Source organism: Corythoichthys intestinalis, chromosome 19 (genome assembly GCF_030265065.1).
Source record: "Corythoichthys intestinalis isolate RoL2023-P3 chromosome 19, ASM3026506v1, whole genome shotgun sequence".
Lineage (NCBI taxonomy): Eukaryota > Metazoa > Chordata > Actinopteri > Syngnathiformes > Syngnathidae > Corythoichthys > Corythoichthys intestinalis.
Genome location: NC_080413.1, coordinates 29,211,267 through 29,226,305, shown reverse-complemented (window position 1 = coordinate 29,226,305; position 15,039 = coordinate 29,211,267). Strand labels below are relative to the sequence as shown.

Below are 15,039 nucleotides of genomic sequence, written 5' to 3'. Positions count from 1 at the left end.
GATTTGCAAATAAATTCTTTAAAAATCAAACAATGTGATTTTCGTTTTTTTTCCCCACATTCTGTCTCTCATGGTTGAGTTTTATCCATGTTGACAATTACAGGCCTCTCTAATATTTTCAAGTGGGAGAACTTGCACAATTTGTGGTTGACTAAATACTTTTTTGCCCCACGGTCGTACTTCAACATTTCATAAGCGGTTGCTATGTTTGCAGTTGGATAATACTCCAGCACATATCAACTGTTTTGGATGTGACTCAAACTTTTGTATACTATAGTTTCATTCAATTTAAACATTGAATGAAGTATAAAAAAATATCTTTCTAGTGAATGGAGAACAAACGGTACACCGCATTACTAACTTTTGAACACTATTATAGCCAAATGGGCAGATAATGTGACTACTTCACAGATTCTTAAAGTGCCATGTGGGAGTACTTTTGGGGGAAAACCATTGCATTGTAATGATTTTCCCAGAAAAGAGTGCTGGGAAAATCATAGTAGAGGAGATAGCTTTTACATTCAATACCAATAAAAAGCAAAAAAAAAAAAAAGTCACAGATGAAAATGTACTCACAGTGTCTCAGTGGCAGCAGGGAAATTGGGAATCCTATCAATACCAATACAAGAGATAGTACGACTCTTCCATTCTGAGCAATTACAGGCATTAGGGCAGGAGTAAGCTTGGCCCATGGCACTCATGTGGAGGATAAAAAGAACACCTCTTATAACTTGCATATTGCCTTCTCTCTGCTCTTCTCTGTGGTCCTCTTGATAATCTTTAGCCCAGGGCGTGCTGGTAGCTTATGAATCGTTGCCCAAATCCTTGCAAAGAGCGCTAACTTTTCTCCTCATGGTCCCAGGAGGGTCTGAGGGTGAGGCTGTGAAGGTATAGGGATGCTGAAGGACAGGCAGCTGGAGCCCTTTAGCGGCATTTGGAGGTGGTCTTCAGTTTGAGGGTGGATTTAGGAGGCACTCTTGTGTTAGATTGGAGAATAACGCCCAACCCCTCGCTCATTATTTGGGGTATTATGTTGCTTTCTATTCTGGTAAAATACATCGGGACTCTTACGTAATCTGAGAGGTCTATTATATGCGGTGTAATATAGATGCACTCAGAGGTGGGTAGAGTACCCATAATTTTTACTCAAGTAAGAGTAATGTTACTTCAAAATAATATTACTCAAGCAAAAGTCATCCAAAAAATGAACTCAAGTACAAATAAAAAGTTATTGGTGAAAAGAATACTCAAGTCATGAGTAACATTGTGAGTAACTGCATATGATGTTTGATTTTTGTAAACAATATTTTTCTCAGCACAGTTGTCTATATGAATTATTATTATTATACTATACAATAACCATTACATAACCGCATTAAGTCAAATAAATACCCCCCCAAAAAAACTCAGCGACTTAAGCGAGAGGGGGAAAAAAAATCCAGAAATGAAGCATAATTTTTCAGAAGAGCATGACTGCCCTCTAGTGGAGAAAATAGTTCTTAGTTTGAATAGTTGAATCGTGAATAGTTTCTTTTATAGTTCCTATAATAAAATTAAAAGGATCATATCTCCAGTTGTTCGCGGTCAATCGGTGCCAAATAAAAACTGGGTGCTTTCGAGTCATGTTGACGGCTTCACTCTATGTCAAATACCTAATTCTTCACGGTGCCTGAAAAACGCTACATGATTGAACAGGCCGGCGTGATCATAGAATGGCAACCTTGAGTCTGATTGGTATAATGGAGTCATATGATTATTGCGACGTCTCATTGGTGAAACTGCTTGAGCCACTGTTGGCGTCTTTGTGACAAAAAAGTAAAATCTAATACATAGAATAAATAGGAAAAATGTATCGACTAGTGTAACCCAAAGTATCGGAGTAAGAGTAGCGTTTCTTTTTCACAAATCTACTCAAGTAAAAGTAAAAAGTATGGCTAAGTAAAACTACTCTTAGAAGTACATTTTTCTCAAAAAGTTACTCAAGTAAATGTAATGCTTTACTACCCACCTCTGGATGTACTGTATAGATTTGCAGGAAATGATAAGAACCATCTCAGTGGTAGCACTAATTCTAATAATTTTTCATAATTTTTCAATTCTATGTCATTTTAAAATTATTATTATTAAAATAAATCTGTAAATAGGGAAGCAAGAGTAACAAACAAACAAAAAACGCTTTCCAGCACTCTACATCGACAGTAGGTACTGTCTTGTACTTTACTGTTTTTATTTTATATTATTTATGTTATTTTAGACGCAGCAACAACAGCGCAAAAGCAGACTTGTGGACATTGTAGTTCACAAATGGAACATTTACCTAGTTCACAACAGAATAGGACTGCAGTTCCCAGCGTGCTTTTCTTCTGATAGTGTAATCGTTTGTTTTCCTGGCCAGACGCGGCTAGTTCAAGTTGCCATAGTACGAGGATGCATTAATTCATGTTTTCTTTTGACTAAATACATGCGTGTGACGTAAGCGACACATTGTGCGATATATTTAATGATTATTCGCGTAGTTTTTTCCCCCAAGGATTTTGTGGCCGCGATGGCGTTATATCAGTATCAACCTCGCAAGGTTTAGCTAGCTAGCATTATAGGTTTTGACACTTGTTGCGAATCAAGCGGAGCATCCGTCATCGCTCAACGACGCAATGGACAAGAGTTGAATGGGAAAGCAATCAGTATTTAGAATTTTATTCCTCTCATAATGTTTACAAGGGGTTTCAAGTCCTCCCGTTGCAAAAGCAGCCAAATTTCGTTACGAATGTGATTTACAGTTTTTTGGTCATTGAGCGATTTCAAAATTCCGACCTGGAATGTGTGCTTAGTCTGGCTTTCTCGAAGCATAAATCAAATATATGGATACATCAAGTGGGTCAGATTCGTACGACAAGGTGCGGGGAAACAGGCCGCAGGGACGTGAAGCCCACCGCAGACCTGCACGGGAAAGAGGACGAGCCAGTGGGCGAGCAGGTGATGGCCGAGCTGACATCTCTGACAAGATCACCACATTGTGCACCACTTTGCAGGTAAAGTATTTGCATTCGTGCCTTTTAATCTTTGTGGTGCAAAAAAAAAAAAAAAAAAAAAATCAATATTTTTAAATAAAATTATGAACACTTAGCTGTTCAAGCTCATCAATTCGAATGTAATTTCTCACAAAGACATCCAAAGTAACATATACATGAGCTGAACAAAACAATGGAAACACCTTAATAAATCAACAAAAACTAATTTAATATGGTGTCAATTCTCTGAGGTATTGATTCATACAACTTGTAAATTGTTTCCAAATGAATTTTAAGCCATTCTGCAGTTAGAATATCCTCTAACTCTTCTAAAGATGATGGCTGTGGAAATTGATGTCTTAATTTAATCTCTAAAACTGACCATAAATGCTCAATAATGTCGAGGTCTGGGGATTGTGCCAGCCCTACGAGATGCTCAACTCATTAGAATGTTCCTCATGCCATTCTTTTACATTTATGTTCAATGATTATGATGTCCAAATGTTAAGTGTTTCCATTATTTTGTCAAACCCCTGCATGATGCCTATGAACATCTGGCTTTGGGCTACAGATAGGGTTGCAAACTCCCTGGAGAAAAAAAATAATAAATAAGGGACACCTCATTGGTAGAGCCAGCCTGATAACCGTCACCCTTTATTTTTTATGTATGTGAAAAGTGATTTTTAAATATATAATCTTAATATAATAGTTTTGCTCAAAACTGAATTAATTAGTTACATATTTGAGTTATAGAAGCACATGGAGAAACCAATTGTATTTTAAATAAAATTGTATGTTGTATTCAGCGCTTATGGTCCTGAGCGCCCCCCCAATTCTTTAAAAAGTGCAAACAAACGCTCAGGTAGCTTTTTTTTTTTTTTTTTTTTTTTTTTTACAATTTAGGTGCGGTCAAAGTCATCTCAACAATAGCAAATGCAAATGATCACTCCAAATGTATTGAATTTGACAGAACACAAAAATATAATCCAATTAGTGAAAATGGAGTACACAGAGGAGAAAAAAACAAAACATATGATCATCATTTTGAACATGCTTTTTACTTTCGCTTCACCCAAACCTCTATCTCCAACACTCTTATGTTGTCTTCCATTAGCGACAGTACCTCGACCTATGAGTTCGTTTTGTTTTTTTTCCTATCGTTTTGTTATTGTTCTGTCAGCTCATTTGTCAAAAGCAGTATAGGTGGGGAAATGCGTTGCCTTGCACAATTGGTGGTTGACTAAATACTTATTTGCCCCACGGTATGATGCTTATGGATATCTGGACTTGGCTGGGCTACAGATGAAACTAGCTTTTTGGATAATTCTGGCATATTTTACAATGAGTTGTAATGTTAATGTGCACTGTCCTTGTAAATAAATAAGGAACATACAGGAATAGGAAAATTGTTGTCCAAATCTCACCCTTGACAGCAATAATTCAGTGTTTACAACAACTGGCGATGAGTAACATCACTATGAAAGTATTTTGGCCCATACCTCTTTGCAGGAATGTTTTTTTTCTCGGCCATAGCAAATATTTTCTTGTGTGTATTTGTGTGTGGACTGCCTTTCGAAATCAGAGCATCTTTATTAAATTTAAATCCAGAACCAAGAAGGTATTTCTTAACCTTCAGATTTGCAAATACGTTACATTTTCATACTATAATTTTTGAACCATTTTATATTATGAGTGTGCCATGTTATAACACCCCCTCAGAAATGCAGTCAAATATTTATAAGTGAGGAGAGCAAAAATAAATATCTTACAGTATTTACACAAGTACATAAAAAAAAAAAAAAAATAAAAAAAAAAACAGCACCAGTCAATGTGTGACCTTCAGGATCCACATAATTGGTTTTGTCTTTTTGGCAGGACACCAATCGGAACTTGACCAAGGTGGACCAGATGCTGGGCCAGTACAGGGAGCATACCGATGATCAGGCTGAGGCCATGGCTTTGGTGAGACACCTGTTCAATCCATTCCCAGTGTAATGAAATTATATTACACATTAAACAGATGGCTTTTAAATTGCTCAAGACTCGGGTCATCTCATTTTAATTTCAGTACACTCTCAGTTGGAGCCTACTCTTGAAATCTGATATTGTGCTTCCTGAAATTAAATGAGTGCCTAAATTTAAAATGAGGTTGAACTCAACTTTTTAAGTATTATGTTGCAAGTCTTGGCTAAAACCCTTCTAGAACCAGGTTGTTTGTTGCTTCTGCCGTCTGTTTTCTGGTATCTAGCTTCGGGATAACCTGGAGGAGTCCATCAGTCAGCTGCAGGCACAGAGGGTGAGCAGGACCAATGGTGCTCACAGCAGTGCTTCTGCCTCCAGCCTGCATTCCAGTGACCTGGACGGTTGCCCTGGATCAGGTACAGATGGTGGTGCAGTATCTAAAATCTTGTTTTGAATGTTTAATAAAGTTCAAACAACCATTGTAATAAAGAAGAATTGTGCTTTTTAAACGTTTGGCAGAGTTCTCGATTAGACTTCATTTATTCATTCCAATGTTACCACTGTATTAGTATTTTACAACGAACAATAATGTGGGATTACAGATGGACGGCATGTCAAACCAACGTCTCCACTAAAAGACTACACAAGAATACCTGGGAGGAGGAGGTCTCACTCTGCAAGCGTTCGCTTCAAGAATAGCAGCTTGTCGGGAGAGGATGTAATGTATATCTTTATTTATTTATTAAACATACCGTAATTTCTGGACTGTAAAGCGCACCTGATTATAAGCCGCACCAGTCAAAGTTCACTAAATTTTTAAAAATAAATCCACGTACAGTGGGGCACATAAGTATTACGTCAACCACTAATTGTGCAAGTTCTCCCACTTGAAAATATTAGCGAGGCCTGTAATTTTCAGCATGGGTAAACCTCAACCATGAGAGACAGAATGTGGGGGGAAAAAAATCACATTGTTTGATTTTTTAAAGAATTTATTTGCAAATCATGGTGGAAAATAAGTATTTGGTCAACACCAAAAGTTCATCTCAATACTTTGTTATGTACCCTTTGTTGGCAATAACAGAGGCCAAACGTTTTCTGTAACTCTTCACAAGCTTTTCACACACTGTTGCTGGTATTTTGGCCCATACCTCTATGCAGATCGCCTCTAGAGCAGTGATGTTTTGGGGCTATCGTTGGGCAACACGGACTTTCAACTCACACCACAGATTTTCTATGGGGTTGAGATCTGGAGACTGGCTAGGCCACTCCAGGACCTTGAAATGCTTCTTACGAAGCCTCTCCTTTGTTGCCCTGGCTGTGTGTTTGGGATCATTGTCATGCTGAAAGACCCAGCCACGTCTCATCTTCAATGCCCTTGCTGATGGAAGGAGATTTTCACTCAAAATCTCTCGATACATGGTCCCATTCATTCTTTCCTTTAAACAGATCAGTCGTCCTGGTCGCTTTGCAGAAAAACAGCCCCAAAGCATGATGTTTCCACCCCCATGCTTCACAGTGGGTGTGGTGCAATTCAGTATTCTTTTTCCTCCAAACACGAGAACCTTTGTTTCTACCAAAAAGTTCTATTTTGGTTTCATCTGACCATACCACATTCTCCCAGTCCTCTTCTTGATCATCCAAATGCTCTCTAGCGAACCGCAGACAGGCCTGTACGTGTACTTTCTTCAGCAGGGGGACACGTCTGGCAGTGCAGGATTTGAGTCCCTGGCGGCGCATTGTGTTACTGATAGTAGCCTTTGTTACTGTGGTCCCAGCTCTCTGTAGGTCATTCACTAGGTCCCCCCGTGTGGTTCTGGGATTTTTTTCTCACCGTTCTTGTTATCATTTTGACGCCACAGGGTGAGGAGAGAGTTGAAAGTCCGTGTTGCCCAACGATAGCCCCAAAACATCACTGCTCTAGGGGAGATCTGCATAGAGGAATGGGCCAAAATACCAGCAACAGTGTGTGAAAAGCTTGTGAAGAGTTACAGAAAACGTTTGGCCTCTGTTATTGCCAACAAAGGGTACATCACAAAGTATTGAGATGAACTTTTGGTATTGACCAAATATTTATTTTCCACCATGATTAGCAAATTCTCTAAAAATTGAACAATGTGATTTTTTTTTTTTTTCCCCACATTCTGTCTCTCATGGTTGAGGTTTACCCATGTTGACAATTACAGGCCTCTCTAATATTTTCAAGTGGGAGAACTTGCACAATTTGTGGTTGACTAAATACTTATTTGCCCCACTGTATATGCCGTACCTGACTATAAGCCACAGGTGTCCATATCTTAACATTGAATATTCACATAGATGTTACACAGAAATATTTGAATGATCAACATCATGAACACGTTGTCTGAATGCTTAAAAACTAACTTTAAAAAAAGGTCATTACAATTGCAAAGATGTACAATCCACTTTATCGTGGAAAAAATCCTCTTAAAATCGGTTAAGAGCTAACGCTAACCCTTATATAGCAGCTTTTTTGTAGCGTACTTTGGCAATAAAGTCCTCCGAGGGCCAGTTGAAAACGGCTAATCAACGCTAGCATCGTGTTCTCTTGTTATAGAAAATAATGGATGCCCACCTATTTAAAATTTTCTTTTGTAGCAGGATATAGTATCAGATGGAGGCATATTCATCTATAAAATCCTTAGTTTTCCAGTAGGTCTGACTAGCTTCTGGCAAGCTTTATTGGTTCTAGTGTAGCGGCTGAGAGAAATGTCATGGCAAAATGTGGAAAGCCAGTCTTCTAAAATTTTTTACAAAATTCCTATAAAAGCCGCAGGGTAGGAACGGCGAGAAAAAAGTAGCGGTTTATAGTCCGAAAAATACGGATATGTACGTTAAGAAAGTATTCTAAAGGGTGCAACAATGCAATTTATTTGGCTTTGTTGATTTATTGGATTTTAATGTTTAGGTTTCACATAAATATAACAAAAACATGCACTAACTAATGAGGCCTGTCTTCTTGTTTTACAATTTCTTTCTTTTGTGTTTGCTTGTTTCTTCTTCATATGTATTCTTAACATTACAGATTCATGCACTGCACCAGTCCTTGAGGGACCTGCGCTGTGACCAACAAAGACTTTCAGTGGACCTAGATCGAGAAATTGTCAGGAGAAATAGGTAATATTGGAACAAGTTTAGTGACATTTCCTGCACCCTGTGGCTTTTGTAAATGCCAATATAATATAATACCTATACCATAATCTCAAATTTATTTGATTTGATGCATGTTTGATGATAGTATTTTGACAAGCAGTGCCCCCCCCCCCCCCCCCCCCCAAAGCACCGGTAGTCATAGTAATGTAGAAAATTTGTACATTAAACACTTAACTGGGTTATGCTGACTGCCACTTTTTTCTGCCATTGATTTTTTTTTCTCCTTGACCAGCAGGTGTCTCTACTGTGCAAATGAAAACATTTAATTTACCAGTATTCTTCTCACATCCATCCTTTTGAAAGGCGTCACTCCTTTAAAAAAATCAGGCCATCGCTTTTTGCAAATAGTGTTAACTATTTCATGACATTGATAACTGTATCACACAAACACATGCATAAAAAAAAATCCAAGCACCAGCCACTTTATTGTTAATTTATCTAAAAAACGGGGGCAACATTTTAACTCTACAATAACAGTACATTATCTTGGTTGCATTATTTAGCTATTTTAGGGAAATATTTGGGAATAGGGAATAATTGATTATCACTACTTATGATTTCTAAACACATCATTTTTTTGTATTAGCTCTTCTTGTAATTGAATTTTGCCGGTCTACCATTTGTAATGTTGTGTTCTGTCTGGCCATAGAAGTTTTTATCTCCTCTGAGAAGCTTTGACACTTAACTAATTTTGAAGATTTAATTTGATAAAGGAGCTGCAGTAGGTAAAGATAATGCTGTTTGCAAAGCTCTTTAAGGGACTACTGAAATTTCAAAGAGACACTTTTGTCTCAGCATAATTAAAATGTTTTGTATTAAAGTTATTGAAGACAACTCCCTCCTGATGCTGCTGACTGGGTCAAATTAAGAATGTATTTTGTCAGTACAATGCTATTGAATTGTGGAATATATTTATTTACCTGAGCGCCCTGCTGCCATTCTGGCGGCACGGGTTCGATTCCCAGGAATATCAGGAAGCATATCTGGCATAAATACAGTAGTTGACAAAAATAATAGTAGCGTGCAAAATCATCGCTAGGGGGAGAAGCCGAAAGGGCTGGATGGAATTATTTACCTTCTTCAAGTTGTAAATAACTGTCTCCTTTTCCTTTTTCTTTTTTGAAAGGGCTGATGTAGACACTAGGCTTGCAATAGAGAGCCTTTCTGATCATTTGGCACCTGCACAGCGACGGGACTCTGTAAGTTATGATTGTTCTTTTGCTTCAGCATGGAACTTGTCAAACGACTACTACATGTCTGTTTGCATTTACAGTGAAGAAAATAAGTATTTGAACACCCTGCTATTTTGCAAGTTCTCTTACTTAGAATCATGGAGGAATCTGAAATATGCCACTGTGAGAGAGATAATCTAAAAAGAATAATCCAGAAATCACAATGCGTGATTTTTTAAAAACAATTTATTAGTGTGATACAGCTGAAAATAAGTATTTGAACACCTCACTATCAGTTAGAGTTCTGACCCTGAAAGACCCGTTAGTCCGCCTATTAAAAGTCCACCTCCACTCCATGTATTATCCTGAATTAGATGCACTTGTTTGAGGTCAATGGCAGCATAAAGACACCTGTCCACCCCATAAAATCAGTAAAACTTAAACTTGTAACATTGTCAAGACCAAGGGGCTGTCCAAAGACACCAGAGACAAAATTGTTCACCTCCACAAGGCTGGAAAGTACTACGGAGCGATTGCCAAGCAGCTTGGTGAAAAATGGTCCACTGTTGGAGAAATCATTTCAAAATGGAAGAAGCTGACGGTCAATCTCAATCGGAGTGGAGCCCCATGTAAGATATCACCTCGTGGGGTCTCAGTGATCTCAAGAAAGGTGAGGAATCAGCCCAGAACTACACTACAGGAGTTGGTCAACGACCTCAAAAGAGCTGGGACCATTGTTTCCAAGGTTACTGTTACTATTGGTAATACACTAGACCAGTGGTTCTTAACCTGGGTTCGATCGAAACCTAGGGGTTCGGTGAATCGGTCTCAGGGGTTCGGTGGAGCCTTTGCCACTGAGGTCAAGACACACAGACTCATCATGTCTATACGCGATGGCATGCCCCGCTTGGCCATCACTGGCTGGAGATGATCACGTGACATTGCTTGGCCAATCAGTGCTGCGAGGAATTTAGTGCACTCAGGAGTGATCAAAGGTGTGAATGTCATCGTAGCACGTTGTGTAATTATTTTCTTCATATTTTGATCCATACTATGTCGAGAAAAAACGAAGGTAGTCGGACAAATATGTACTATAGGGATTCTCATGTATCACGAAACGGGATGGGAGTCACCATTCTATCTGCATGATTTGCAAAACCAAGTTGAGCAACTCTAGCCTCGCAAAACTAAATGAATACTTCGACAAGCTCCACGGAGATGGGGAATATTGCTTGCTGAATTCAAGGTGAAGAGACCGAGATTCGATTATACGGCCACTCTGCCTGCTCTTGGATTTGTACCCTTTAACAAACCGATCCTCACAGCATCATATTAAGTTGTGTACCTGATCGCAAAGCAGGGCAAGCAACACACCATTGGGGAAACACTTGTAAAACCAGCTGCATTAAAGATTGTGATACTGAATTTGAAAAAAAAACAAACATATTTTTTTATATACACTAAAGTAGCGTTCGGTGAATACCCATCTGAAACTGGTGGGTTTCGTTAGCTCCAACAAGGTTAAAAACCACTGCATTAGACGTCATGGTTTGAAATCATGCATGGCACGGAAGGTTCCCCTGCTTAAATCAGCTCATGTCAAGGCCCGTCTTAAGTTTGCCTATGACCATTTGGATGATGCAGAGGAGTCATGGGAGAAAGTCATGTGGTCATATGAGATCAAAATGGAACTTTTTTTGTCTTAATTCCACTTAAAGTGTTTGGAGGAAGAAGAATGATGAATACCATCCCAAGAACACCACCCCTACTGTGAAACACGGGCGTGGTAGCATCATGCTTTGGGGGTGTTTTTCTGCGCATGAGACGGGACGAATGCACTGTATTAAAGTCAGGATGACTGGGGCCCTGGATTGTCAGATTTTGGGGAACAACTTCCTTTCTTCAGTCAGGGCATTGAAGATGGGTCGTGGCTGGGTCTTCCAACATGACAATGACCTAAAGCACACAGCCAGCAAAACCAAGGAGTGGCTGCGTAAAAAGGATAACAAGATTCCAGCATGGCCTAGCCGGTCACCAGACCAAAACGCAATAGAAAACCTTTCGAGGAAGCTAAAACCTTGTTTCTCAGCGACAGCCCAGAAACCTGACTGATGGGTGGGCCAAGATCCCTCCTGCAGTGTTTGTAAACCTTTTGGAAAAACTACAGGAAACGTTTGACTTCTATAATTGCAAAGAAAGGCTACTGTACCAAATATTAACATTCGTTTTCTCAGGTGTTCAAATACTTATTTTCAGCTGTATCACACAAATAAATCGTTCAAAAAAATCCTACATTGTGATTTCTGGATTTGTCTTTTTAGATTATCTCTCTCACAGTGGACAAGCACGTATGATGAACATTTCAGACCACTCCATGATTTTTAAGTGGCAGAACTTGCAAAATAGCAGGGTGTTTAAATACTTATTTTCTTCACTGTACGTTTTAATTATCGTCTGTAGAAGAAAAGACTGATATTTATATTATTTGGGGAAAAGAGTTTTTTTTTTAGTACTGCAGTTCTATGGTAGACCACAGGGCGGCACTGTGTCGCTTTAATATTTTATAATACTGGTCACCTGGGAGTGAGCTCAGGTTTTCCAATTTACAAGGCAGTTTCCAATTCATTAATATCCCTTGCCACCATTGTATCCTAATAGGTAGCGGCAGGCCCAAGGGTAGGAAGAAATAAAATACCCCCCTCCCCACAAAAAATAACATTTTAAGAGTAATTAAACATATAGGAAAATACATATTTTATCACTGAAGTTGCGGAGGAGAAGGGAAGCACAGGGCACATTTATTCCCCACCAAAGGGCCCGCTGTGTGATGTGAATCAAATGGCTGATGAGTCACTTGGGTAGAAGTTATTGCTCGCAGCTGATAATTCATCACCATAGCCTTAATACTGCATATACGTAATGGATGGGACTGGGTAGGATCTGAAGCCTCATACAAACCCACCATTTTACCAGTGGCTCGCTTGAAAGAGACAGGGAGTGTGGATGATGTCATACTAAAGCACCTGTCATGTCGCATTGTTATTGCTGTAGTGCTCCAGTAACAACACATTTCTGAGCTGTGTGGTTGTTTTGTAGAGTTTCGAGAAACACACAGTCGGTGTCAGCGAAAGAGAGGACAACATGACGTCCAAATTGCTGAATTCAGAAAAGGAGCGATGCAAGGTGAGTACACAGTTTACTTAATTTCTCCTGATTAAACCACATCAGATTTGGAAGGAGTTCAATGTGCATTTTCCTGACATCATTATCTGATAAGATCAGTACGCTCTCCTCAGATGGAGCATGAGCTGGAGAGGGTTCAAAGACTACTAGATCAGTCAGAGGACAGCAGAGAGTCGTTGGTTCTACAGGTTTGTATTTATTTTATTTGAACTGTACAGTGTGGGCGTCTGATTGCACACAGTAAACCCTTGAAGAGTCCACACTTCAAACTCCACTGGAGGAAACGCCCAACGGTTTAATACCTGGATATTTTGTCCATGTGTGGGTAATTATTCATAGGTTGAAAATATGCGGGGTGAGTTACTGAGAACCAGGAAGGAGAAGACTGAGCTACAGAGGGCCTGGCTGCAGCCTAGTCAGCCCATTCACAGCAACTATCAAGGAAGGGAGGAAGAACGATTACGAGGTACGCAATTTGGAGCTGATGATGAAGATGTCAGGAGTGTGATTAGGCACGTTGCCTTATTTTATTGCTTAATTAATGTATCTTTAATGAGTAACTAATGAAAAGTAAAAAGATAAGAAGTAGATACTTTCTTCATCCTGTGAGGTTAGTTAAAAATGATAATTGAGGAATGAGAACCTTTCATTTGTATTATTCTCACATGTGAGCATTACACATACAAAGGGTAACCAGAGTAATGCATAAAAAAAATCTAAAAAAACAACAACACATTTTTAAAGTTGTTTTCTAAAAAAAACTGGATGCCATTTTATTAGAATTGTGTAACAATTTGCATTGAAAGTTGCCAGAATGTCATTTTTCAAGCTATTTTAACCCCCTTTCAGGCATACAATGAAATTCAGCAATGTTCCAGTATTTGCCTGGGTTGCGCTTACGTCTGAAAGCAATTACCCGGGTTGGTTGACGTGGATATTACCTGAAATTTACCGATTTACTGTGTGGTCACTAGACATGTGTTGATTTCCGGTTTCAAGGTATATTGTGGTATGAAAACGTCAAGGTTTCAAAACGGCAAAAAATATCCGTCACACCGTCCCTAAGGTATTACCTACTTTTTATGTCCCAAAAATGAATGGAGAAATCCCTAGCTTGCAGCTGTAAGGCTCAACCCTCCCACACCAGTTGTTTCTCAGTGTCAGTGAGTCAGATATGCTACACAAAGGCCGGAGGAAGTGAAACTCCTGAACTTTTTCCCCTCATCGCTGGTATGGGAATACCTCGGCTACAGAGAAGTTACAGACGGCTGCAGCTTAGAGGAGGAGGGCCAACTGACTTGTAAAACATGTTTGCGGAAGGTGGCTGCCGAGGAGGCAATACCTCAAATATGATATCGCATTTATACAAAATTAAAGGTTAGTAAACACTGTCATTAACGTTTCCCACCAGCTACGAGAGTTAACTCCAGTGTGTTCAGTGTGTCATGCGGTGGCAAAACGTGTTTTTTTTCTCTCTGGCAACTGTCTGTGTTAAGGAAGAGAGTGTGTGTATAATGTAAGCATGATACGAGTCATACACACGTTCTTTTCATGGAAAATAATTCAATTATTTTTGTTTTAATGTTGAGCTGTGGCTGTGGATTTAGACTCACTTAAAGGACTGCATTTATTTTAATTTTATTTAGTATATTTTGTTTATTCTTTGTAATTTATTTTAACTTAACATTATACTTACTATATTGGCCCGAATATAAGACGACCCTGATTATAGGATGACCCCCTCTTTTTCAAGACTCAAGTTTGAAAAAAGACTTTTTGAACACCAAATTAATTTTTATACAGAAAATAATTACAGTACATCTGGAAAAAAAATGATTATAACAATATATTTGACAGAAAAAGCATGTTATTTTGCCTCATTCAAATTTTAATATCTGAACCTTTAAATATGTAAACTAAAGTGCAGTCACATTTTTAAATGAATGGCTTCTGGTTTTTGAAATGTAAATAAACCATTCAATTGTGGTAAAACAACAAAATTGCAATAACTGCAATAACCATCAAAGTGAGGTCTAACTGTAACTGTAGTCTTGAAACAAATCTGAAAAAGGAAAAACATTGCAATAAAATAATGCAAACTGGTTAAACTTGAGAGTAGCTGAGATCTCTCATGGCAGAACATTACTCCTCAAGTTCAGCATTCACTACAATGATATCTGGCGCCATGTAGCGCCGTGAATGGGTATAATGTCTAGACTGCGGTTAAGACGACCCCCACTTTTTCAGTCTTATTTCAATGCAAAAAACACTGTCTTATAATCGGGCCAATACAGTATGTTCCAATTGGCTAATATGTTTTGAAAAATAAAATCCTGTTTAATGGAAAATGTTATTTTGTTAAACCCAGATATCTCAAAGTAACACATTTTAGAGCTGTAATTGCAATACCGTGAAACCATGATCGTTTGGCTTAAGGTTATACTAGTTGTCACCTAGTCAGTGTTTCGTCTGAATGCAGCAGTTTATGTTCCGTATCCGAGCACAGAGGCTGATGATGTAGCTATCATATGACTACACTA

The 15,039-nt window shown here is 38.7% G+C and overlaps 2 protein-coding genes across 4 annotated transcripts in view; one reads left to right on the top strand and one right to left on the bottom strand.

The window, feature by feature from the left end:
* Nucleotides 1-868, bottom strand: part of tshr (thyroid stimulating hormone receptor) — a 43,367-nt gene extending 42,499 nt beyond the window's left edge. Inside the window, exon 1 of the mRNA XM_057823293.1 lies at nt 577-868. Coding sequence (XP_057679276.1) covers nt 577-737 — 161 coding nt within the window. The 5' untranslated portion in view covers nt 738-868. The remainder of the gene's footprint in view (nt 1-576) is intronic.
* Nucleotides 869-2,369: 1,501 nt separating this feature from the next.
* The window catches only part of LOC130907744 (centrosomal protein of 128 kDa-like), an 81,160-nt gene continuing 68,490 nt past the window's right edge, over nt 2,370-15,039 (top strand). For all 3 annotated transcript variants that reach the window (XM_057823158.1, XM_057823157.1, XM_057823156.1), the window contains exons 1-9: nt 2,370-3,029; nt 4,884-4,970; nt 5,257-5,386; nt 5,573-5,688; nt 8,017-8,108; nt 9,271-9,343; nt 12,413-12,499; nt 12,613-12,687; nt 12,839-12,965. In XM_057823158.1, the coding sequence (XP_057679141.1) occupies nt 2,859-3,029; nt 4,884-4,970; nt 5,257-5,386; nt 5,573-5,688; nt 8,017-8,108; nt 9,271-9,343; nt 12,413-12,499; nt 12,613-12,687; nt 12,839-12,965 (958 nt within the window). In that variant the 5' untranslated portion in view covers nt 2,370-2,858. The remainder of the gene's footprint in view (nt 3,030-4,883; nt 4,971-5,256; nt 5,387-5,572; nt 5,689-8,016; nt 8,109-9,270; nt 9,344-12,412; nt 12,500-12,612; nt 12,688-12,838; nt 12,966-15,039) is intronic.